Raw genomic sequence first — 27,500 nt, forward strand, 5'->3', positions numbered from 1 at the left:
GCCCCTCCACGTCAATCAGAACCACCTCTGTTTCAGAAGAAGAAGACTGTCAGGTTGTTCTGGACTGAGGTGGGTGTTTCCAGTGGTGTAAAGTACTTAAGTAAAAATATTTTTTAAGTACTACTTAAGTAGTTTTTTGGGGGTATCTGTACTTTACTATTTATATTTTTTGACAACTTCTACTTCACTACATTCCTAAAGAAAATAATGTACTTTTTACTCCGTACATTTTCCCTGACACCCAAAAGTACTCGTTACTTTTTGAATGCTTAGCAGGACGGGAAAATTGTCCAATTCACACACTTCTCAAGAGAACATCCCTGGTCATCTCTACTCTCTACTACATCTCTGTTTGTTTGTAAATTATGTCAGATTGTTGGAGTGTGCCTCTGGCCGTGAATTAAAAAGATTTTCTTAATATAAGGAAATTGAAACAATTTTTACTTTTACTTTTAGTACTTAAGTATAGTTCAAACCGAATACTTTTACTCAAGTAGTATTTTTCTGAGTGACTCACTTTTACATGACTCATTTTCTATTAAGGTATCTTTACTTTTACTCAAGAATGACAACTGGGTACTTTTTCTACCACTGGGTGTTTCTAGACAACTCTAGTCTGCCACATAGACCTGTGTCTGGTTCTCTTAAGGGTTGAACTTGGAGCAGTATATATAGGGATCGTTTTATCAGAACAATCTCCTTTCAGTCCCCTTTTATTTGGCATTCAATCTAATATCAAACTGCTTTGCTGGTCATTACTCCTTTACTTTACAGTGTGCCTTGAGCAAGATAAATCACATTTACTGATTCCATCCATAAATGTATTGGTTGTGAGTTAATGCAGATCGTGTGGTTCTGTCTTTAAGGGGTTAAACGTTTACAGCGTTAAGGGATCGAATGGACACTCTCCCCTCTCTCTCTCCTCTCTCTCCATCCTCCCTCTCTCCCTCTCTCCTCTCTCTCTCCTTCCTCTCTCCACTCTCTCTCTCCCTCTGTCCTCTCTCTCCCTTCTAACCCCCCCTCTCCTCTCTCTCTCCCGCTCTCCTCTCTCTCTCCCTCCTCCCTCTCTCCCCTCTCTCTCCTCCGTCTCTCGTCTTTCTCCTCCGTCTCTCCTCTCTCTCCTCTCTCTCCTTCCTCTCTCCTCTCTCTCTCCCTCGCTCCTATCTCTCTCCCCTCTCTCTCCTCTCTCTGTCCTCTCTCTCTCCCTTCTCCCTCTCCTCTCTTTCTCCCTCTCTCTCTCTCTTCTCTCTCTCCCCTCTTTCTCTCTCCTCTCTCTCTCTCTCCCTCTCTCTACCCTCTCTCTCCCTCCTCCCTCTCCTCTCTCTCCCCCTCTCTCTCTCTCTCCTCGCTCTCTCCTCTCTCTCTCTCTCCCTCTCTCTACCCTCCTCTCTCTCCTCGCTCTCTCCTCTCTCTCTCTCTCTCTCTCCCTCTCTCCTCTCTCTCTCATTAATCTGTTGGTTGTGGTTGTGTTCCAGGTCATTCATCTGTTGGTTGTGGTTGTGTTCCAGGTCATTCATCTGTTGGTTGTGGTTGTGTTCCAGGTCATTAATCTATTGGTTGTTGTGTTCCAGGTGCTTCCGTCAGACTACCAGTACATTAGCAGCAGGAGCAGTGGAGACTCTCTGTGGTTCAAACTAGAGCCGGTCAAGATAGACACGTCCAAACTAGGACACCTCTTCCAGACCAAGTCCAAGGAGATGCCTGTCACCAAGGTAACCACACACAAACAAACACACACACCTTGTCTACTCAAAATACAACCTGAAATACAACCTAACAAGTATGTTAGATATCAAAACTTGTGGCCATGTTATAACTGTAGCCAGCCTGTTATAACTGTTGGTTGATGACCAGGCTGTTATAACTGTTGGTTGATGACCAGGCTGTTATAACTGTTGGTTGTGACCAGGCTGTTATAACCATTGGATGTGACCAGGCTGTTATAACTGTTGGATGTGACCAGGCTGTTATAACTGTTGGTTGTGACCAGGCTGTTATAACTGTTGTTTGATGACCAGCCTATTATAACTGTTGGATGTGACCAGGCTGTTATAACTGTTGGATGTGACCAGGCTGTTATAACTGTTGGATGTGACCAGGCTGTTATAACTGTTGGATGTGACCAGGCTGTTATAACTGTTGGATGTGACCAGGCTGTTATAACTGTTGGTTGATGACCAGGCTGTTATAACTGTTGGTTGTGACCAGGCTGTTATAACTGTTGGATGTGACCAGGCTGTTATAACTGTTGGATGTGACCAGGCTGTTATAACTGTTGGATGTGACCAGGCTGTTATAACTGTTGTTTGATGACCAGCCTGTTATAACTGTTGGTTGATGACCAGGCTGTTATAACTGTTGGTTGATGACCAGGCTGTTATAACTGTTGGTTGATGACCAGGCTGTTATAACTGTTGGTTGATGACCAGGCTGTTATAACTGTTGTTTGATGACCAGGCTGTTATAACTGTTGGTTGATGACCAGGCTGTTACTTGAGGTTTTGAGCCAGCATGTTAAAATGGGTTTTTCCCTCTTGTTATTTCTCTGTCAATACTCCACATTATGGAACAAAATTTGACACGTCAGTTGGGAACTCAATTCCCTAAATGGTCAGCAGTTGATCCGCTCACTAGTTTTCTTTCTGGAAAGACGTATAGATATGTAGCACTCTCCCGTAGGGATGCTCTAAGAGCACGTAGAAGAAATTCCACTAAGTTGTAAACAGTGACAGTCGAACGACCGAGGACGATTATCTACCAGAAGGATCCTCCATTTAAATATCAGTGAAAAGTGACGTTGATGTAATTTTTAAAAGAATCTTTTTTTCTCTGCTGTCTTTTACAGTAAATCATGAAAGAAAGCTAACTAATTACATGGAGGCTAATAGGCTAATATTTCATTTTTTTGTTGTTGAAGGAAATACAGAAAAAAAAATGGACAGAATTTGGATTACAGATCATATAGTCTAATTCAAAATGAGAAATGCAGTGAGACGTCATTGGAGATCTATCGGTTTTATGTACCAAGCTGTGATAGCTAGCTTGTAGGCTCCTGAGTTCACGTCTCGTCCGAGCATCCCCGGGGTGTCAACATACTTTTGGCTATGTAGTAAATCAGTGTATGCCTGTGATTCCTCTTGTGACCCACCTGCCCTCAACACTACTCATTCATGTCTCCTCTCTCTTAGACCATGGTATTGTACCCCTCAATACTACTCATTCATGTCTCCTCTCTGTCTTAGATCATGGTACTGTATTTGTACTCCTCAGTCTTGCCTTCATTGTTCTTCAGTGAGACGAGGTGGTGGTACTGCAGGGGTTGTCCTCTGTCTCATTCATCCGAGGCAGGCTTCTCCAGAGGAACACTGAGGGGGGGGGGGGGGGGGGGAGAATAGATGGGAAGGACAGAAAATTTACATGGTCTTATCAGTAAGTTTATACCAGTATAAATACACAGGGTTCTACGCTGACCCTTTTAAAACTTCTCTAAGGTAGGGGGCAGTATTTTGACGTCCGGATGAAAGGCGTGCCCAAATTAAACTGCCTGCTACTCAGGCTCAGAAGGTAGGATATGCATATTATTAGTAGATTTGGATAGAGAACACTCTGAAATTTCTAAAACTGTTTGAATGATGTCTGTGAGAAAAGCAGGCAAAACCCTGAGAAAAATCCAACAAGGAAGTAGAAAATCTGAGGCTTGTAGTTTTTTCAATTCAGTGTTTTCTATCCAAATCTACTAATAATATGCATATCCTACCTTCTGATTCTGAGTAGGACGCAGTTTAATTTGGGTACATTTTTCATCCGGCCGTGAAAATACTGCCCCCTATCCTTAACAGGTTATGCTTTCACCGTAAAGCCTTTTTGAAATTTGACAATGTGGTTGGATTAACGAGAATCTTATCTTTAAAATGGTGTATAATACCTGTATGTGTGAGAAATTTTAACTATGTGATTTTTGTTGTTTTGAATTTGGCGCTCTGCTATTTCACTGGCTGTTGAATAGTGTGTCCCGCAGGTGGAACGCTAGCGTCCCACTTACCCCAGAGAGGTTTTAACAAGGTGAAGAAACATAAAACTCACAGAAATACATTTTGGAGCACAATGATAACAGTATGTGGTAATAAAACTAGAATACTTTATTTTTCTAGGTGCACTGGTCCTCCTGTTATATACACTGGTGCTCCTATTATATACACTGGTGCTCCTATTATATACACTCGTGCTCCTATTATATACACTAGTGCTCCTATTATATACACTGGTCCTCCTGTTATATACACTGGTGCTCCTGTTATATACACTGGTGCTCCTATTATATACACTGGTGCTCCTGTTATATACACTGGTGCTCCTATTATATACACTGGTGCTCCTGTTATATACACTGGTGCTCCTGTTATATACACTGGTGCTCCTATTATATACACTGGTGCTCCTGTTATATACACTGGTGCTCCTATTATATACACTGGTGCTCCTGTTATATACACTGGTGCTCCTGTTATATACACTGGTGCTCCTGTTATATACACTGGTGCTCCTGTTATATACACTGGTGCTCCTATTATATACACTGGTGCTCCTGTTATATACACTGGTGCTCCTGTTATATACACTGGTGCTCCTGTTATATACACTGGTGCTCCTGTTATATACACTGGTGCTCCTGTTATATACACTGGTGCTCCTGTTATATACACTGGTGCTCCTGTTATATACACTGGTGCTCCTATTATATACACTGGTGCTCCTGTTATATACACTGGTGCTCCTGTTATATACACTGGTGCTCCTGGTATATACACTGGTGCTCCTGTTATATACACTGGTGCTCCTATTATATACACTGGTGCTCCTGTTATATACACTGGTGCTCCTGTTATATACACTGGTGCTCCTGTTATATACACTGGTGCTCCTGTTATATACACTGGTGCTCCTGTTATATACACTGGTGCTCCTATTATATACACTGGTGCTCCTGTTATATACACTGGTGCTCCTGTTATATACACTGGTGCTCCTGTTATATACACTGGTGCTCCTATTATATACACTGGTGCTCCTAAATAAAAAATTCCAGGCTGCACAGCAAAATATATAGCTGCATATGTGAGTAAAATGGATTGTACTGTAAAGCCTTGATACGGGTATTCTGGTTGGAAATGGGAAGGAGAGAAAATGGAAGGCATACCAGTATAAATACAGGTATTCTGGTTGGAAATGGGAAGGTGTAACGCGGGTCGTATAAAGGGGACCAAGGCGCGGCGTGTAGAGTGCTCATATTTACTTTTAATGAATATACTAGAACAAAACAACAAAACGACAGCAAACAGTTCTGTCAGGTGAACACACAAAACAGAAAACAACGACCCACAAAACCCCATAGACAAACCCCAACTTAAATATGATCTCCAATTAGAGGTAACGAGGACCAGCTGCCTCCAATTGGAGATCAACCCCAAACAACCCCAACATAGAAGTCGAAAAACCAGAACTAAACATAGAAATAGAAAACATAGAAAAACACAAAAAAAAACCTGTCACGGCCTGACCTACTCTACTATAGAAAATTACACATTACTAGGGTCAGGACGTGACAGTACCCCCCCCCCCCCCCGCAAAGGTGCAGACTCCGAATGCAACAAACCAACAAAAATTGTCTTTGGCGGCTCAAATGCAGTCCACATAACCTTAAACTCCAGCATAGGAGGCGGCTCCGGTTCTGGGCGTAGTCCCCGCTCCACCCGCTGATCCTTCTGCTTTATTACCACCTGACCGTGGATTGTCGTCGAAGGAACCGGACTGTAGATCATTGCTGGAGGTTCAAGGCTGCAGGCCGCGCTGGAGGTTCTGGCCTGCAGACCGCCTCTGAAGACTCCGGGCTGCGGACCGCCGCTGAAGACTCCGGGCTGCGGACCGCCGCTGAAGACTCCGGGCTGCGGACCGTCCTTGGAGGCTCCGTGCTGCGGAGCGTCGCTGGAGGCTCCGGACTGGGGAGCGTCGCTGGAGGCTCCGGACTGGGGAGCGTCGCTGGAGGCTCCGGACTGGGGAGCGTCGCTGGAGGCTCCGGACTGGGGAGCGTCGCTGGAGGCTCCGGACTGGGGAGCGTCACTGGATGCTCCGGACTGGGGAACTGGGGAGCGTCGCTGGATGCTCTGGACTGAAGAGCGTCGCTGGATGCTCTGGACTGAAGAGCGTCGCTGGAGGCTCCGGACTGTAGAGCGTCGCTGGAGGCTCCGGACTGAAGAGCGTCGCTGGAGGCTCCGGACTGAAGAGCTTCGCTGGAGGCTCCGGACTGAAGAGCGTCGCTGGAGGCTCCGGACTGAAGAGCGTCGCTGGAGGCTCCGGACTGGGGAGCGTCGCTGGAGGCTCCGGACTGGGGAGCGTCGCTGGAGGCTCCGGACTGGGGAGCGTCGCTGGAGGCTCCGGACTGGGGAGCGTCGCTGGAGGCTCCGGACTGGGGAGCGTCGCTGGAGGCTCCGGACTGAAGAGCGTCGCTGGAGGCTCCGGACTGAGGAGTGTCGCTGGAGGCTCCGGACTGGGAGGCGTCATAATAGGTTCCGGACTAGTGACCGTTGCTCCTGGCTCCATGCCATGGATCATCTCTACAGGTTCCGTGCCATGGATCATCACTGGGGGCTTCTTACCATGGATTATCTCTACAGGTGCCGGGCCATGGATTATTCCTACAGGCTTCGTGCCATGGAATATCCCTACAGGCTCCGGGCCATGGATCATCACTAGAGGCTTAGTGCCATGGATTATCTCTACAGGTGCCGGGCCATGGAATATCCCTACAGGCTCCGGGCCATGGATCATCTCTACAGGCGTCGGACCATCGATTATCACTGGAGGCTTTGTACGTGGAGCTGGAACAGGTCTCACCGGATTGGGGAGACGCACTGAGGACCGAGTGCTCAAAGCAGGCACCGGCCATACTGGGTTATGGATGCGCAATGGAGGGAGAGTGTGAAGAAAAGCACAGGACGTACTGTGCTATGGAGGCGCACTGGAGAGAGAGTGCGAAAGGCAGGCACATGCTCACCACAAAAAGCACGGGGAGTTGACTCAGGCCTCACCCCTGGCCCAGCCAAACTACCCGTGTGCCCCCAAAAATGTTTTGGGGTTGCCTCTCGTTCTTCCCAGGTAGGCTCCGGTATCTCTCGATTACCTGGCCCCAGGTCCAATTTCTCCTCTCCGTCCACTCACTATGTGACCAGGTGTCCATTTCAGCCCGGGCACGCTGCTTGATCCAATCATGGTGGGTAGTTCTGTAACGCGGGTCGTATAAAGGGGACCAAGGTGCGGCGTGTAGAGTGCTCATATTTACTTTTAATGAATACACTTAACCAAAACAACAAAACGACAGCAAACAGTTCCATCAGGTGAACACACAAAACGGAAAACAACGACCCACAAAACCCCATAGACAAACCCCAACTTAAATATGATCTCCAATTAGAGGTAACGAGGACCAGCTGCCTCCAATTGGAGATCAACCCCAAACAACCCCAACATAGAAGTCGAAAAACAGAACTAAACATAGAAATAGAAAACATAGAAAAACACAAAACACCCCTTGTCAGGCGCTGACCTACTCTACTATAGAAAATTACATCTTACTAGGGTCAGGACGTGACAGAAGGAGAGAAAATGGAAGGCATACCAGTATAAATACAGGTATTCTGGTTGGAAATGGGTTGCTTGTCGAGGGAAATAATACATTTCTCAGCCGTCTACAAAAGGCATCGAGGATCCATTTAGAGATTAAGGAGCTGAAGGGAGGATAGTCACGTGTACATGGAGAGGAAGTCAAAGGTGAAGTTGACTCTGTACGTCTCCTAGTTGAACATCTCACTGAAATCTCAGCCATTAGACTAACAGAGAGAAATACAAATCAAATCAAATGTTATTGGTCACATACAACTGGGTGTAGACTTTACAGTGAAATGCTCGTTCCCAAACAATGCAGTGTTAAAAAGAAAGAAAAATATTTGCTGCAGAGATTGTTGTCCTTCTGGAAGGTTCTCCAAGGTCATTCTGACAGGAGCTCTGTCAGAGTGACCATCGGGTTCTTGGTCACCTCCCTGACCAAGGCCCTTCTCACACGATTGCTCAGTTTGGCCAGGCGGCCAGCTCTGGGAAGAGTCTTGGTGGTTCCAAACCTCTTCCATTAAGAATGAGGGAGGCCAATGTGTTCTTGGGGACCTTCAATGCTGCAGAAATGTTTTGGTACCCCAGATTTGTGACTTGACACAATCCTGTCTCGGGGAGCTCTGCAGACAATTCCTTCAACCTCATGGCTTGGTTTTTGCTCTGACATGCACTGTCAACTGTGGGACCTTATATAGACATGTGTGTCACGCCCTGATCTGTTTCACCTGTCCTTGTGTTTGTCTCCACCCACCTCCTGGTGTCGCCCATCTTCCCAATTATCCCCTGTGTATTTATACCTGTGTTCTCTGTGTGCTTGTTGCCAGTTCATCTTGTTTGTTCAAGCTTACCAACGGTTTTTCTGTCAGCATCTATCTTTCCCAGCCTCTCTTTTCTCATCCTCCTGGTTTTTCACCTTTGCCTGTCCTGACCCTGTACCCGCCCGGGTACACATTTTCTCATAGTCTGAAAACAGCCTCTGAGACCTCTCAGTAACCTGTGTCTGTCTGTCCTATTGTTCCATCAGATAACAGCCTCTGAGGCTCACAGTGACCTGTGTCTGTCTGTCCTATTGTTCCATCAGATAACAGCCTCTGAGACCTCTCAGTGACCTGTGTCTGTCTGTCCTATTGTTCCATCAGATAACAGCCTCTGAGACCTCTCAGTGACCTGTGTCTGTCTGTCCTATTGTTCCATCAGATAACAGCCTCTGAGACCTCACAGTGACCTGTGTCTGTCTGTCCTATTGTTCCATCAGATAACAGCCTCTGAGACCTCACAGTGACCTGTGTCTGTCTGTCCTATTGTTCCATCAGATAACAGCCTCTGAGACCTCTCAGTGACCTGTGTCTGTCTGTCCTATTGTTCCATCAGATAACAGCCTCTGAGACCTCACAGTGACCTGTGTCTGTCTGTCCTATTGTTCCATCAGATAACAGCCTCTGAGACCTCTCAGTGACCTGTGTCTGTCTGTCCTATTGTTCCATCAGATAACAGCCTCTGAGACCTCTCAGTGACCTGTGTCTGTCTGTCCTATTGTTCCATCAGATAACAGCCTCTGAGACCTCTCAGTGACCTGTGTCTGTCTGTCCTATTGTTCCATCAGATAACAGCCTCTGAGACCTCTCAGTGACCTGTGTCTGTCTGTCCTATTGTTCCATCAGATAACAGCCTCTGAGACCTCTCAGTAACCTGTGTCTGTCTGTCCTATTGTTCCATCAGATAACAGCCTCTGAGACCTCTCAGTGACCTGTGTCTGTCTGTCCTATTGTTCCATCAGATAACAGCCTCTGAGACCTCTCAGTGACCTGTGTCTGTCCTATTGTTCCATCAGATAACAGCCTCTGAGACCTCTCAGTGACCTGTGTCTGTCTGTCCTATTGTTCCATCAGATAACAGCCTCTGAGACCTCTCAGTGACCTGTGTCTGTCTGTCCTATTGTTCCATCAGATAACAGCCTCTGAGACCTCTCAGTGACCTGTGTCTGTCTGTCCTATTGTTCCATCAGATAACAGCCTCTGAGACCTCACAGTGACCTGTGTCTGTCTGTCCTATTGTTCCATCAGATAACAGCCTCTGAGACCTCTCAGTGACCTGTGTCTGTCCTATTGTTCCATCAGATAACAGCCTCTGAGACCTCTCAGTGACCTGTGTCTGTCTGTCCTATTGTTCCATCAGATAACAGCCTCTGAGACCTCTCAGTGACCTGTGTCTGTCTGTCCTATTGTTCCATCAGATAACAGCCTCTGAGACCTCTCAGTGACCTGTGTCTGTCTGTCCTATTGTTCCATCAGATAACAGCCTCTGAGACCTCTCAGTGACCTGTGTCTGTCTGTCCTATTGTTCCATCAGATAACAGCCTCTGAGACCTCACAGTGACCTGTGTCTGTCTGTCCTATTGTTCCATCAGATAACAGCCTCTGAGACCTCTCAGTGACCTGTGTCTGTCTGTCCTATTGTTCCATCAGATAACAGCCTCTGAGACCTCTCAGTGACCTGTGTCTGTCTGTCCTATTGTTCCATCAGATAACAGCCTCTGAGACCTCTCAGTAACCTGTGTCTGTCTGTCCTATTGTTCCATCAGATAACAGCCTCTGAGACCTCACAGTGACCTGTGTCTGTCTGTCCTATTGTTCCATCAGATAACAGCCTCTGAGACCTCACAGTGACCTGTGTCTGTCTGTCCTATTGTTCCATCAGATAACAGCCTCTGAGACCTCTCAGTGACCTGTGTCTGTCTGTCCTATTGTTCCATCAGATAACAGCCTCTGAGACCTCTCAGTGACCTGTGTCTGTCTGTCCTATTGTTCCATCAGATAACAGCCTCTGAGACCTCTCAGTGACCTGTGTCTGTCTGTCCTATTGTTCCATCAGATAACAGCCTCTGAGACCTCTCAGTGACCTGTGTCTGTCTGTCCTATTGTTCCATCAGATAACAGCCTCTGAGACCTCTCAGTGACCTGTGTCTGTCTGTCCTATTGTTCCATCAGATAACAGCCTCTGAGACCTCTCAGTGACCTGTGTCTGTCTGTCCTATTGTTCCATCAGATAACAGCCTCTGAGACCTCTCAGTAACCTGTGTCTGTCTGTCCTATTGTTCCATCAGATAACAGCCTCTGAGACCTCTCAGTAACCTGTGTCTGTCTGTCTGTTTGTCTTTCTGTTGTTCCATCAGAAGACTGCGGCAGACGGTAAACGCCAAGAGGTCATCGTTCTGGACTCCAAGAGGAGTAACGCCATCAACATCGGACTGACCGTCCTGCCTCCTCCTCGCACCATCAAGACCGCCATCCTCAACTTTGATGAGTACGCACTCAACAAGGAGGGCATCGAGGTGAGAGATGAGGAGGATGATGAGGATGTTGATGGTGATGATGGTGATGATGATGATGGTGGTGAGGATGATGATGATGATGATGGTGTGAGGATGATGGTGGTGAGGATGATGGGGATGGTGATGGTGGTGGTGGTGGTGAGGAGGAGGATGGTGATGATGAGGATGATGGTGGTGGTGGTGGTGGTGGTGGTGAGGATGATGATGATGATGGTGGTGAGGATGAGGAGGATGATGGGGATGGTGATGGTGGTGGTGGTGGTGAGGATGAGGAGGATGATGGGGATGGTGGTGGTGGGTGAGGATGATGAGGATGATGGTGGTGGTGAGGATGATGATGGTGGAGGTGGTGGTGGTGAGGATGATGAGGATGATGGTGGTGGTGGTGGGGATGATGATGATGATGGTGGTGAGGATGAGGAGGATGATGGGGATGGTGATGGTGGTGGTGGTGGTGAGGATGAGGAGGATGATGGTGAGGATGAGGAGGATGATGGGGATGATGGGGATGGTGGTGGTGGTGAGGATGATGAGGATGATGGGGATGGTGATGGTGGTGGTGGTGGTGAGGATGAGGAGGATGATGGGGATGATGGGGATGGTGGTGGTGGTGAGGATGATGAGGATGATGGTGGTGGTGGTGGTGGTGGGGATGATGATGATGGTGGTGGTGGTGGTGGTGGTGGTGGGGATGATGATGGTGGTGGTGGTGATGGTGGTGGGGATGATGGTGGTGGTGGTGGGGATGATGATGGTGGTGGAGGTGGTGGTGGTGAGGATGATGAGGATAATGATGGTGGTGGTGGTGATGGTGAGGATGATGATGGTGGTGATGGTGGTGGTGGTGGTGGTGGTGGTGAGGATGATGAGGATGATGATGGTGGTGGTGGTGGGGATGATGAGGATGATGGTGGTGGGGATGATGATGGTGGTGGAGGTGGTGGTGGTGAGGATGATGAGGATGATGATGGTGGTGGTGGTGATGGTGATGAGGATGATGATGGTGGGGATGATGATGGTGGTGGAGGTGGTGGTGGTGGTGGTGGGGATGATGATGGTGGTGGTGGTGGTGGTGATGGTGATGAGGATGATGATGATGGTGGTGGTGGTGGTGATGGTGATGAGGCATCGAGGTATGACACAAATAAAAACAAAAAAAGTGTTTTAAGTAAGAATAAACATTGGTCTGAAGCCAAAAAAGCAAAGCATTGATCTACTACAGTAACTATGTTGGTTTTGTACTTCAGCCTATGTGTAGGCTGGTTACTTAGACCTAGACGTCAACAGTGAAGAGGCGACTCCGGGATGCTGGCCTTCCAGGCAGAGTTCCTCTGTCCAGTGTCTGTGTTCTTTTGCCCATCTTAATCTTTTATTTTTATTGGCCAGTCTGAGACATGGCTTTTTATTTGCAACTCTGCCTAGAAGGCCAGCATCCCGGAGTCGCCTCTTCACTGTTGATGTTGAGACTGGTGTTTTGCGGGTACTATTTAATGAAGCTGCCAGTTGAGGACTTGTGAGGCGTCTGTTTCTCAAACTAGACACTCTAATGCACTTGTCCTCTTGCTCAGTTGTGCATCGGGGCCTCCCACTCCTCTTTCTATTCTGGTTAGAGCCAGTTTGCGCTGTTCTGTGAAGGGAGTAGTACACAGCGTTGTACGAGATTTTCAGTTTGTTGGCAATTTCTCGCATGGAATAGGCTTCATTTCTCAAAACAAGAATAGACAGACGAGTTTCAGAAGAAAGTCTTGGTTTCTGGCCATTTTGAGCCTGTAATCGAACCCACAAATGCTGATGCTCCAGATACTCAACTAGTCTAAAGAAGGACAGTTTTATTGCTTCTTTAATCAGAACAACAGTTTTCAGCCGTGTTAACATAATTGCAAAAGGTTTTCTAATAATCAATTAGCCTTTTAAAATGATAAACTTAGATTATCTAAGACATTGTGCCATTGGAACACAGGAGTGATGGTTGCTGATAATGGGCCTCTGTATACCTACGTAGATATTCCATAAAAAATCTGTCCTTTCCAGCTACAATAGTCATTTACAACATTAACAATGTCTACACTGTATTTCTGATCAAATTGATGTTATTTTAATGGACAAAAAAAAAATTGCTTTTCTTTCAAACACAAGGACATTTCTGTGACCCCAATCTTTTGAACGGTAGTGTATACCGGTGTGTATATATATTTGTAAAGTCCATTATCACTCTGAAGAGTATGAATTAGGCTGTTTGAATCCTAAGCAACCTGTCTACACATAGTCTGAAGTACAATACCGACATAGCTACTAGATCAACGCTGTGTGCTGAAAAACCTTGGTAGAGCATGGGTGAAGTAGGCATTGTGGTGCTCATGTGAATATATGCGAGTAGATGGTGTTGCAGTACCCATGGTAGTCATTCCAACAGTAGATGGTGTTGCAGTATCCAGGATAGCCAGTCCAACAGTAGATGGTGTTGCAGTACCCAGGGTAGCCAGTCCAACAGTAGATGGTGTTGCAGTACCCAGGGTAGCCAGTCCAACAGTAGATGGTGTTGCAGTACCCATGGTAGTCATTCCAACAGTAGATGGTGTTGCAGTATCCAGGATAGCCAGTCCAACAGTAGATGGTGTTGCAGTACCCAGGGTAGCCAGTCCAACAGTAGATGGTGTTGCAGTACCCAGGGTAGTCAGTCTAACAGTAGATGGTGTTGCAGTACCCAGGGTAGCCAGTCCAACAGTAGATGGTGTTGCAGTCCCCAGGGTAGTCAGTCCAACAGTAGATGGTGTTGTAGTACCCAGGGTAGCCAGTCTAACAGTAGATGGTGTTGCAGTACCCAGGGTAGCCAGTCTAACAGTAGATGGTGTTGTAGTACCCAGGGTAGTCAGCTTAACAGTAGATGGTGCTACAGTACCCAGGGTAGCCAGTCCAACAGTAGATGGTGTTGCAGTACCCACGGTAGCCAGTCCAACAGTAGATGGTGTTGCAGTACCCAGGGTAGTCAGTCCAACAGTAGATGGTGTTGCAGTACCCAGGGTAGCCAGTCCAACAGTAGATTTTGTTTACAGTACCCCAGGGTAGTCAGTCCAACAGTAGATGATGTTGCAGTACCCAGGGTAGTCATTCCAACAGTAGATGATGTTGCAGTACCCAGGGTAGTCAGTCCAAAGCTACTCCATGTTGTTAAGAATTCAAGCCAATCAAAGCGTAGCATTATTTACAGCTTTAAACCAATCAGAGGACATCATTTTTTCAATTTGCCAGGAAATCACAGGGTCTGTTGTGACTTGGTTGATGAATGTAACCGCTCAATCCAACTGAACTTAAGCAGAATCTTCAGGACACTCTTTCCATCTCCTCTGCGTACTCTTTAATCCTGTAGAAAATCCTGACGATGATCCCTTCGGAGGAGGAGAAGCAGAAGATTCAGGATGCTCAGCTGGCCAACCCTGACGTCCCCCTGGGCTCAGCAGAACAGTTTCTCCTCACCCTGTCCTCCATCAGCGAACTGTCAGCCAGACTACAGCTCTGGGCCTTCAAGATGGACTACGAGGCTACGGAAATGGTATGTGTGTGTGTGGGGGGGGGGGGAGGAAGTACACTGAACAAAAATATAAATCACAACAACTAAAGTTTTGGTCCCGTGTTTCATGAGCTGAAATAAAAGATCCCAGAAATGTTCTATTCTCACATTAAGCTTTTCTCTAAAATGTTGTGCACAAATTTGTTTACATGCCTGTTAGTGAACATTTTTCCTTTGCCAAGATAATCCATCCACCTGACAGGTGTGGCATATCAAGAAGCTCATTAAACACCATGATCATTACACAGGTGCACCTTGCGCTGGGGACAATAAAAGGTCGGATGTCTCAAGTTTTAAGGGAAGGTACAATTGGCATGCTGACTGCAGGAATGTCCACCAGAGATGTTGCCAGAGAAATGGATGTTCATTTCTCTGCCATAAGCCGCCTCCAATGTCGTTTTAGAGAATTTGTCTGCAGACCACGTGTAACCACACCAGCCCAGGACCTCCACATCCGTGTTCTTCACCTGCGGGATCATCTCAGACCAGCCACCTGGACAGCTGATGAAACTGTGGGTTTGCACAACTTACGAATTTCTGCACAAACTGTCAGAAACCGTCTCAGGGAAACTCAACGGCGTGCTTGTCATCCTCACCAGTCTTGACTTCAGTGAGCAAATGCTCACCTTCGGTGGTCACTGGTACGCTGAAGAAGTGTGCTCTTCACGGATGAATCCCGGTTTCAACTGTACCAGGCAGATGAAAGACAGCGTGTAGGGCGTTGTGTGGGCGAGCGGTTTGCTGATGTCAACGTTGTGAACAGAGTGCCCCATGGTGGCGGTGGGGTTATGGTATGGGCCCCATGGTGGAGGTGGGGTTATGGTATGGGCCCCATGGTGGAGGTGGGGTTATGGTATGGGCCCCATGGTGGAGGTGGGGTTATGGTATGGACCCCATGGTGGAGGTGGGGTTATGGTATGGGCCCCATGGTTGTGGTGGGGTTATGGTATGGGCCCCATGGTGGAGGTGGGGTTATGGTATGGGCCCCATGGTGGAGGTGGAGTTATGGTATGGGCCCCATGGTGGAGGTGGGGTTATGGTATGGGCCCCATGGTGGAGGTGGGGTTATGGTATGGGCCCCATGGTGGAGGTGGGGTTATGGTATGGGCCCCATGGTGGAGGTGGGGTTATGGTATGGGCCCCATGGTGGAGGTGGGGTTATGGTATGGGTCCCATGGTGGAGGTGGGGTTATGGTGTGGTCAGGAATAAGCTACGGATAACGAACACAATTGAATTTTATCAATGGCAATTTGAATGCACAGAGATTCAGTGATGAGATCCTGAGGACCATTGTCGTGCCATTCATCCGCCGCCATCACCTCATGTTTCAGCATGATATCGCACAGCCCCATGTTGCAAGGATCTGTACACAATTCCTGGAAGCATAAAAATGTCCCAGTTCTTCCATGGCTTGCATACTCACCAGACATGTCACTCATTGAGCATGTTTGGGATGCTCTGGATCGACGTGTACGACAGCGTGTTCCAGTTCCTGCCAATATCCAGAAACTTCACACAGCCATTGGAGAGGAGTGGGAGAACATTCCACAGGCCACAATCAACAGCCTGATCAACTCTATGTGAAGGAGAAGTGTCGCGTTGCATGAGGTAAATAGTGGTCACACCAGATACTGACTGGTTTTCTGATCCGCGCCCCTACCTTATTTTCTTAAGGTATCTGTGACCAACAGATGCATATCTGAATTCCCAGTCAAGTGAAATCCATAATTAGGGACTAATGAATTTATTTCAATTGACTTATTTCCTCATATGAAGTGTAACTCAGTTACATCGTTGACGTTGTTCTTGCGTGTTGCAGATGATGGGGACAGTGTATCAAACCTTGGTCAAAGTATTTGAGGTGTGCTTTGTTTAGCTTGGTGTTGCCACGTTTTTGGACTATTCTATTGGTTCTATTGTACCGGTTGATTCTTTAGAGCGTATTTGACACATACTGTCCTCAGAGAGACAGAGACCACGATGAGACAAGGTCCTCAGAGAGACAGAGACCACGATGAGACAAGGTCCTTAGAGAGACAGAGACCACGATGAGACAAGGTCCTCAGAGAGACAGAGACCACGATGAGACAAGGTCCTCAGAGAGACAGAGACCACGATGAGACAAGGTCCTCAGAGAGACAGAGACCATGATGAGACAAGGTCCTCAGAGAGACAGAGACCACGATGAGACAAGGTCCTCAGAGAGACAGAGACCACGATGAGACAAGGTCCTCAGAGAGACAGAGACCACGATTAGACAAGGTCCTCAGAGAGACAGAGACCACGATGAGACAAGGTCCTATCTGGCAGAGAGACAAAGATCATTTTTCAGTTAAACAAGGAATGCATCTGACTGTGAGGTGAAGTTCAAAGCAAAAAAAGTTGCAGCCGAAATGGCACCCTATTCCCTATATAGTGCAGTACTTTTGACTAGGGCCCATAGCGCTCTATATAAGGGATAGGGTGCTATTTGGGACACACAGAAACAGGGAATGTAAAACATGCCGTTACTCTGCTCCTGTAGCTGTGCTGTAAAGTCTACAGCCTTCCACAGGACGCTGTGTCTTTCATGTTGTTCTGTAGAGTTTACAGCCTTCCACAAGGCGCTGTGTCTTTCATGTTGTTCTGTAAAGTTTACATCCTTCCACAGGACGCTGTGTCTTTCATGTTGTTCTGTAAAGTTTACAGCCTTCCACAAGGCGCTGTGTCTTTCATGTTGTTCTGTAAAGTTTACATCCTTCCACAGGACGCTGTGTCTTTCATGTTGTTCTGTAAAGTTTACAGCCTTCCACAGGATGGTGTCTTTCATGTTGTTCTGTAAAGTTTACAGCCTTCCACAGGATGGTGTCTTTCATGTTGTTCAGAGAGGCAGAATTCCCGACCGCAGGTTTCGGCATGGCAACGTTCCCATAGCGGAGAGTCAGTCAGAGTGGGATGTTTTGTTAGCAGGAGTTTTAATGGAGGACACACACACACACACACACACCGTGCAGAGATACACACACACAATACACACACACACACCGTGCAGAGATACACACACACAATACACACACACACACACCGTGCAGAGATACACACACACACACACACACACACACACACACACACACACACACACACACACACACACACACACACACACATATACACACACACACACACACACACACACACACACACACGGACATAACATACCGTGTAGAAACAAAGGACCAGAACAGTGTTTGGTGTACCAAAGCAGCCTGACCGGACCAGGACAAAAACCTTTAAACACCTTTATGTGACAACCACAGGTGTGGCAACCACAGGTGTGACAACCACAGGTGGGCCACAGTCGGCCAGTGCACCTGTTCCTGACAGGTTGACTAACAGGCTGCAGTCTCTAAATAACTCTGGCATCCTGAAATGCCTTCATTTAGTTGTTTTGTGTGCCCGTGTGTGTGTGTGACACCCATGTGTGTGCCTGTGTGTGAGCCTGTGTGTGTGCCTGTGTGCGTGTGTGTGTGTGCCTGTGTGTGTGACCTGTGTGTGTGACCTGTGTGTGCGTGTGACCTGTGTGTGCGTGTGACCTGTGTGTGTGTGACCTGTGTGTGTGTGTGACCGTGTGTGTGTGTGTGTGTGTGTGTGTGTGTGTGTGTGTGTGTGTGTGTGTGTGTGTGTGTGTGTGTGTGTGTGTGTGTGTGTGTGTGTGTGTGTAGGAAGTGGCAGAGCCGCTGCAGGATGTGAAGGAGGGGATGGAGCAGCTGGAGAAGAACATGACGCTACGCTACATCCTGTCTACGCTGCTTGCTATAGGAAACTTCCTCAACGGCACCAATGTGAGTCTCTCTGACACACACACACACACACACACACACACACACACACACACACACACACACACAACACACACACACACACACACACATACACACACACACTGTAACGATTGTCTAAAGGAGTAGACCAAGGTGCAGCGTGGTACGTGTTCATCTTGAATTTATTTTAAAATCAGAACACTTAAACAAAATACTAACCAATGGACCACGACCGTCACGTCTTGCAGGATTTACACAGCAGTACAACAAATAACATCCCACAACTCAAGGAGGGAAAAAGGGCTGCCTAAGTATGGTTCCCAATCAGAGACAATGATAGGCAGCAGCTGCCTCTGATTGGAAACCATACCTGGCCAAAACATAGAAATATAAATACATAGAATGCCCACCCCACACCCTGATCTAACCAAATAGAGAAATAAACCGTCTCTCTCAGGTCAGGGCGTGCACACACACACACACACACACACACACACACACACACACACACACACACACACACACACACACACACACACACACACACACACACACACACACATACACACACACACACACAGTTTTGTATTGCTATTCTTGTGTGGACCAAATCATTTATCCCCATCCAAAATCCTATTTCATTAACCCCTAACCTTAACCTAATCTTAACCCTAAATCTAATTTAACCCTAATGTTAACCCTAATCCTAATTTAACCCCTAACCCTAACCCTGAAGCTAACCATAACCCCTAACCTTAATTCTAACCCTAAACCTAATTTAACCCTAAACCTAATTTAACCCCAAACCCTGAAGCTAACCATAACCCCAAACCTAAATTCTAACCTTAATTCTAACCCTAAACCTAACTTAACCCCAAACCCCTAACCCTAACCCTAAAGCTAACCATAACCCCTAACCTTAATTCTAACCCTAAACCTAACTTAACCCCAAACCCCTAACCCTAACCCTAAAGCTAACCATAACCCCTAACCTTAATTCTAACCTTAATTCTAACCCTAAACCTAACTTAACCCCTAACCCTAAAGCTAACCATAACCCCTAACCTTAATTCTAACCTTAATTCTAACCCTAAACCTAACTTAACCCCTAACCCTAACCCTAAAGCTAACCATAACCCCTAACCTTAATTCTAACCCTAAACCTAACTTAACCCCAAACCCCTAACCCCAAACCCCTAACCCTAACCCTAACCCCTAACCTTAATTCTAACCCTAACCCTAAACACAACCCCTAATGTTAATTCTAATCCTAACCCCTAAACCTAAAGCTAACCATAACCCCTAACCTTAATTCTAACCTTAATTCTAAACCTAACTTAACCCCTAACCCTAACCCTAAAGCTAACCCTAACCCTAAACACAACCCCTAATGTTAATTCTAATCCTAACCCCTAAACCTAAAATATATAATTTTTCTTGAGCAACATTTCCCCTCTTTTTCCTTATTTTACTATCCTTGTGAGGACTTCTGGTACCCACAATGATAGTTAAACAAACACAGACACACACACACACAAAGACATCCTCACTGTAGGCACATCCTGAAAAGGCGTCACAACATCACACACACACACACACACACACACACACACACACACACACACACACACACACACACACACAGACATCGTCACAGTCTGGTTAGCCATTTGATTAGCTGTTCAGGAGTCTTATGGCTTGGGGGTAGAAGCTGTTTAGGAGCCTCTTGGACCTGGACTTGGCTCTCCGGTACCGCTTCACATGCGGTAGTAGAGAGAACAGTCTATGACTAGGGTGGCTGGAGTCTTTGACAATTTTTAGGGCCTTCCTCTGACACCACCTTGTGTAGAGGTCCTGGATGGCAGGAAGCTTGGGCAGTTGCCATACCAGGCAGTGATGCAACCTGTCAGGATGCTCTCGATGGTGCAGCTGTAAAACCTTTTGAGGATCTGAGGCCCCATGCCAAATCTTTTCAGTCTCCTGAGGGGGAATATGTTTTGTCGTGCCCTCTTCATGACTGTCTTGGTGTGTTTGGACCATTCTAGTTTGTTGTTGATGTGGACACCAAGGAACTTGAAGCTCTCAACCTGCTCCACTACAGCCCCGTCGATGAGAATGGGTCCGTGCTCGGTCCTCCTTTTCCTGTAGTCCACAATCATTTCCTTTGTCTTGATCACGTTGAGGAAGAGACCACACGGCCAGGTCTCTGACCTCCTCCCTATAGGCTGTCTCATTGTTGTCGGTGATCAGGCCTACCACTGTTGTGTCGTCTGCAAACTTAATGATGGTGTTGGAGGCGTGCCTGGCCATGCAGTCATGAGTGAACAGGGAGTACAGGAGGGGACTGAGCACGCACCCCTGAGGGGCCCCCATGTTGAGGATCATGTGTTGTTACCTACCCTCACCACCTGGGGGCGGCCTGTCAGGAAGTCCAGGATCCAGTTGCAGAGGGATGTGTTTAGTCCCAAGGTCCTTAGCTTAGTGATGAGCTTTGAGGGCACTATGGTGTTGAATGCTGAGCTGTAGTCAATGAATATCATTCTCACATTGGTGTTCCTTTTGTCCAGGTGTGAAAGGGCAGTGTGGAGTGCAATAGAGATTGCATCATCTGTGGATCTGTTTGGGCGGTATGCAAATTGGAGTGGGTCTGGGGTTTCTGGGATAATGGTGTTGATGTGAGCCATTACCAGCCTTTCAAAGCACTTCATGGTTACGGACGTGAGTGCTACGGTTCGATAGTCATTTAGGCGGGTTGCCTTTGTGTTCTTGGGCACAGGGACTATGGTGGTCTGCTTGAAACATGTTGGTATTACAGACTCAGTCAGAGAGAGGTTTAAAATGTCAGTGAAGACACTTGTCAGTTGGTTAGAACATGCTCAGAGTACACGTCCTGGTAATCCATCTGGCCCTGCAGCCTTGTGAATGTTGACCTGTTTAAAGGTCTTACTCACATCGGCTTTGGAAAGCTTGATCACATGGTCGCCCGAAACAGCTGATGCTCTCATGCATGTTTCAGTGTTATTTACCTCGAAGCGAGCATAGAAGTTATTTAGCTCGTCTGGTAGGCTCGTGTCACTGGGCAGCTCTCGGTTGTGCATCCCTTTGTAGTCTAATAGTTTTCAAGCCCTGCCACATCCGACGAGCGTCGGAGCCGGTGTAGAAGATTTGATCTTAGTGCTGCATTGGCGCTTTGCCTGTTTGATGGTTCGTCGGAGGGAAGAGCGGGATTTCTTATAAGCTTCCGGGTTTTAGTTACAATGACAGTGTTTACCAACATCAAAAAAAGTCATTTAGAGCAGTATTTCCTGAAGGTCACAGCTAGGTCAACCTGGTCTCTTCATTGGTTTTACTTCATAACACAGTTATTATATTCTATCCCATTTTATTCTATCCTCTATTATATTCTACTCTAGTCTATTCTATATCCTATAATACGCCATTCTACTCTAGTCTATTGAACTCTACTCTAGTCTATTCTACTCTATTCTATATCCTAAAATACGCCATTCTACTCTATTCTATTATATTCTACTGTAGTCTATTCTACTCTAGTCTATTGTACTCTATTCTATATCCTATAATACGGCATTCTATTATATTCTACTCTAGTCTATTCTACTCTACTCTGTTCTATATCCTATAATACGCCATTCTACTCTATTGTATTATATTCTACTCTAGTCTATTGTACTCTACTCTATTCTACATCCTATTATACACCATTCTACTCTATATGATTCTACTCTAGTCTATTGTACTCTACTCTATTATATCCTCTTCTATCTTATTCTACTCCAGTCTATTTACTCTATTCTAGTCTAGTCTACTCTATTCTATATCCTATAATACGCCATTCTACTCTAGTCTACTCTATTCTATTTTATTCTATTCTACTCTATCCTATGTTACTATATTTTACTCTGTCCTACTCTAGTCTACTCTATTCTGTCCTATTTTACTCTACTCTATTCTTCTCTACTCTGTTATATTCTACTCTATTATATGATATTCTACTCTAGTCTACTCTTATTGTCCAATCTACTCTATTATATTCTATTCTACTCTAGTCTAATTTATTCTGTCTTGTTCTACTCTAGGCTATTATATTCTACTCTAAACAACTCTATTATAATCTACTTGAGTCTATTATATTCTGTTCTACTCTAGTCTACTCTATTCTGTTCTATTATAGTCTACTTTAGTCTATACTATTATATTATATTCCTCTCTATTATATTCTACTCTACTCTATTATAGTCTATTCTACTCTTGTCTGCTCTAGTCTAGTCTACTATATTATATTCTACTCTACTCTATTATAGTCGACTCTCTTATACTCTACTCTATTCTACTCTATTATATTCTACTCTACTCTATTATAGTCTACTCTACTCTATTATATTCTACTCTACCCTATTATAGTCTATTCTACTCTAGTATAGTCTAGTCTACTTTATTATATTCTACTCTATTATAGTCGACTCTCTTATACTCTACTCTATTCTACTCTATTATATTCTACTCTACTCTATTATAGTCTACTCTACTCTATTATATTCTACTCTACCCTATTATAGTCTATTCTACTCTAGTATAGTCTAGTCTACTTTATTATATTCTACTCTATTACAGTCTATCCTACTCTAGTCTACTCTACTCTAGTCTACTCTATTATAGTCTAGTCTACTCTATTATAGTCTAGTCTACTCTATTATAGTCTAGTCTACTCTATTATAGTCTAGCCTATTATATTCTACTCTACTCTACTACTCTACACTACTCTACTCTAGTCTACTCTATTCTACTCTACTCTACTATTATATTCTACTCTACTCTAGTCTACTATATTATAGTCTATTGTACTCTACTCTACTCTTATATTCTACTCTACTCTAGTCTACTGCACTCTACTCTACTCTAGTTTATTCTATTATAGTCTATTCTACTCTTGTCTTCTCTAATCTATTCTACTCTTGTCTACTCTAGTCTACTCTATTATAGTATATTCTACTCTAGTCTATTATATTCTGTTCTACTCTGTTATATTCTACTCTATTCTACTCTAGTCTACTCTATTATAGTATATTCTACTCTAGTCTATTATATTCTGTTCTACTCTGTTATATTCTACTCTATTCTACTCTAGTCTACTCTATTATAGTCTAGTCTACTCTATTATAGTATATTCTACTCTAGTCTACTCTATTATACTCTACTCTAGTCTACTCTACTCTATTATATTATATTCTACTCTATAGTCTATTCTACTCTTATTGTCTACTCTACTCGAGTGTTTTCTATTATAGTCTTCTCTACTCTATTCTACTCTATTATATTCTACTCTACTCTATTCTACTATATTATATTCTATTCTACTCTATAGTCTATTCTACTCTTATTGTCTACTCTACTATAGTCTACTCTATTATTGTCTACTCTACTCGAGTCTATTCTATTATAGTCTATTCTAATCTACTCTATTAGAGTCTATTCCACTCTACTCTAGTCTACTCTACTCTAATCTACTCTATTATAATTCTATTCTACTCTAGTCTACTCTACTCTAATCTACTCTATTATAGTCTATTCTACTCTAATCTACTCTATTATAGTCTATTCTACTCTAATCTACTCTATTATAGTCTATTCTACTCTACTCTATTATAGTCTATTCTACTCTAATCTACTCTATTATAGTCTATTCTACTCTAATCTACTCTATTGTAGTCTATTATACTCTAATCTACTCTATTATAGTCTATTCTACTCTAGTCTACTCTACTCTATTATAGTCTATTCTACTCTAATCTACTCTATTATAGTCTATTCTACTCTAATCTACTCTATTGTAGTCTATTATACTCTAATCTACTCTATTATACTCTATTCTACTCTAGTCTACTCTATTATAGTGTACTCTATTCTGTTCTGTTCTATTGTACTCTAACTATTTTACAGGTCCACTGTAATAAACTTGTTTGTACATTATAGTAGCCTAATAATGACCTCTGTCCGTGTGTGTCTCCTCCAGTTACTACAGCTATAGCTGACTAGTCTAGCTACTAGATGTACCACTAACTAGTCTATTACTAACTACCATTATCCCCCCCCCCCCCAGGCCAAAGGCTTTGAGTTGAGTTACCTGGAGAAGGTTCCTGAGGTGAAGGACACGGTTCATAAACAGTCTCTGCTGCACCATGCCTGTTCCATAGTGGTAGACAACTACCCTCAGAGTACTGACCTTTACTCTGAGATAGGAGCTATCACACGCTCTGCCAAGGTATGGGACACGGACACACACACACACACACACACACACACACACCAACTACCCTCAGAGTACTGACCTTTACTCTGAGATAGGAGCGATCACGCGCTCTGCCAAGGTATGGGACACGGACACACACACACACACACACACACACACACACACACACACACACACACACACACCAACTACCCTCAGAGTACTGACCTTTACTCTGAGATAGGAGCTATCACACGCTCTGCCAAGGTATGGGACACGGACACACACACACACACACACACACACACACACCAACTACCCTCAGAGTACTGACCTTTACTCTGAGATAGGAGCTATCACACGCTCTGCCAAGGTATGGGACACGGACACACACACACACACACACACACACACACACACACACACACACACACACACACACCAACTACCCTCAGAGTACTGACCTTTACTCTGAGATAGGAGCTATCACACGCTCTGCCAAGGTATGGGACACGGCACACACACACACACACACACACACACACACACACACACACACACACACACACCAACTACCCTCAGAGTACTGACCTTTACTCTGAGATAGGAGCTATCACACGCTCTGCCAAGGTATGGGACACGGACACACACACACACACACACACCACACACACACACACACACACACACCAACTACCCTCAGAGTACTGACCTTTACTCTGAGATAGGAGCGATCACGCGCTCTGCCAAGGTATGGGACACGGACACACACACACACACACACACACACACACACACACACACACACACACACACACACACACACACACCAACTACCCTCAGAGTACTGACCTTTACTCTGAGATAGGAGCTATCACACGCTCTGCCAAGGTATGGGACACGGACACACACACCACACACACACACACACACACACACACACACACACACACCAACTACCCTCAGAGTACTGACCTTTACTCTGAGATAGGAGCTATCACACGCTCTGCCAAGGTATGGGACACGGACACACACACACACACACACACACACACACACCAACTACCCTCAGAGTACTGACCTTTACTCTGAGATAGGAGCGATCACGCGCTCTGCCAAGGTATGGGACACAGCACACACACACACACACACACACACACACACACACACACACACACACACACACACACACCAACTACCCTCAGAGTACTGACCTTTACTCTGAGATAGGAGCTATCACACGCTCTGCCAAGGTATGGGACACGGCACACACACACACACACACACACACACACACACACACACACACACACACCAACTACCCTCAGAGTACTGACCTTTACTCTGAGATAGGAGCTATCACACGCTCTGCCAAGGTATGGGACACGGACACACACACACACACACACACACACACACACACACACACACACACACACACACACACCAACTACTCTCAGAGTACTGACCTTTACTCTGAGATAGGAGCTATCACACGCTCTGCCAAGGTATGGGACACGGACCCACACACACACACACACACACACACACACACACACACCAACTACTCTCAGAGTACTGACCTTTACTCTGAGATAGGAGCTATTACACGCTCTGCCAAGGTATGGAATGCACACACTGATTAATTTGTTTATTCATTGGTTTATTCATTGATTTAAGTGATTTGTTTGGTTGATTGATTAATTGCCTGCCTGATTGATCCATTAATTAGTTCATGGGTTAATTAGGTAGTTGATTCATTGATTGATTAATGAATTGATTGGTTGACCGACCGACCACCCAACCGACCGGTTGGCTGACTGATCGAATGTTTTATTGATTGATTGGTTGATGGATCATTTTAATTAACCCTGTGTTTATCAGGTGGACTTTGACCAGCTGCAGGAAAACCTGACAATGATGGAGCGCCGTTGGAAAGCATCATGGGACCATCTGAAGGTGATCGCCAAGCATGAGATGAAGCCCACCCTGAAACAGAAGATGTCTGACTTCCTGAAGGACTGTGCTGAGAGGATCATTATCCTGAAGATAGTCCATGGCAGGATCAACAACAGGTACACACGGACAGACCAGCCTGGTCACTAGAAATAGACGTTGATTTACGACGTTTAAAAAGGCCCTGAGAAGGTCGATGTATGATGCTCGATGCTCACAAAACAAAACGATTGCCCAGCGCTGGGCGGGAACTCGTGATGCTTGGAGCTGGAGCACACTGCTTAGACCACTTTTATTATATGTATCCTTTATTTAAACTTTATTTAACGAGGCAAGTCAGTTAAGAACGAATTCGTATTTACAATGACAGCCTACCAGGGAACAGTGGGTTAACTGCCTTGTTCAGGGGCAGATAGACAGATTTTTACCTTGTCAGCTCGGGGATTCGATCTAGCAACCTTTCGGTTAGTGGCCCAACGCTCTAACCACTAGGCTACCTGCCGCCTCTCCACTCTAACCACTAGGCTACCTGCCGCCTCTACACTCTAACCACTAGGCTACCTGCCTCCTCTACACTCTAACCACTAGGCTACCTGCCGCCTCTCCACTCTAACCACTAGGCTACCTGCCGCCTCTACACTCTAACCACTAGGCTACCTGCCGCCTCTCCACTCTAACCACTAGGCTACCTGCCGCCTCTCCACTCTAACCACTAGGCTACCTGCCGCCTCTCCACTCTAACCACTAGGCTACCTGCCTCCTCTCCACTCTAACCACTAGGCTACCTGCCGCTGAGCTACCACAGTTCCCAGTGCTTTTAGCCGTGAGAATACTTCCTCAACCCATAGCCCTAACCTTAACCCTACGGAATTCATGCCTAAATATCACGAGTACAGTGAAATAATGCTGCAGAATTAATGCTTCAAAAATAGATG

The 27,500-nt window shown here is 45.6% G+C and overlaps 1 protein-coding gene across 4 annotated transcripts in view; it reads left to right on the forward strand.

Annotated features, from left to right (window-relative positions):
• The window catches only part of LOC106589103 (FH1/FH2 domain-containing protein 3), a 112,599-nt gene that overhangs the window by 76,351 nt on the left and 8,748 nt on the right, over positions 1-27,500 (forward strand). For 3 of the 4 annotated variants that reach the window (XM_082961368.1, XM_082961369.1, XM_082961367.1), the window contains exons 16-22: positions 1-69; positions 1,572-1,712; positions 10,835-10,993; positions 14,361-14,543; positions 18,264-18,383; positions 24,481-24,642; positions 26,494-26,684. The exon at positions 1-69 is cut by the window's left edge and continues 599 nt beyond it. In XM_082961368.1, coding sequence (XP_082817494.1) covers positions 1-69; positions 1,572-1,712; positions 10,835-10,993; positions 14,361-14,543; positions 18,264-18,383; positions 24,481-24,642; positions 26,494-26,684 — 1,025 coding nt within the window. Of the gene's footprint in view, positions 70-1,571; positions 1,713-10,834; positions 10,994-14,360; positions 14,544-14,809; positions 18,384-24,480; positions 24,643-26,493; positions 26,685-27,500 lie in introns of those variants that run through there. The other variant, XM_082961370.1, reaches the window with a different exon arrangement.

Source organism: Salmo salar, chromosome 14 (genome assembly GCF_965601325.2).
Source record: "Salmo salar chromosome 14, fSalSal1, whole genome shotgun sequence".
In the NCBI taxonomy this organism is placed as follows: Eukaryota; Metazoa; Chordata; class Actinopteri; order Salmoniformes; family Salmonidae; genus Salmo; species Salmo salar.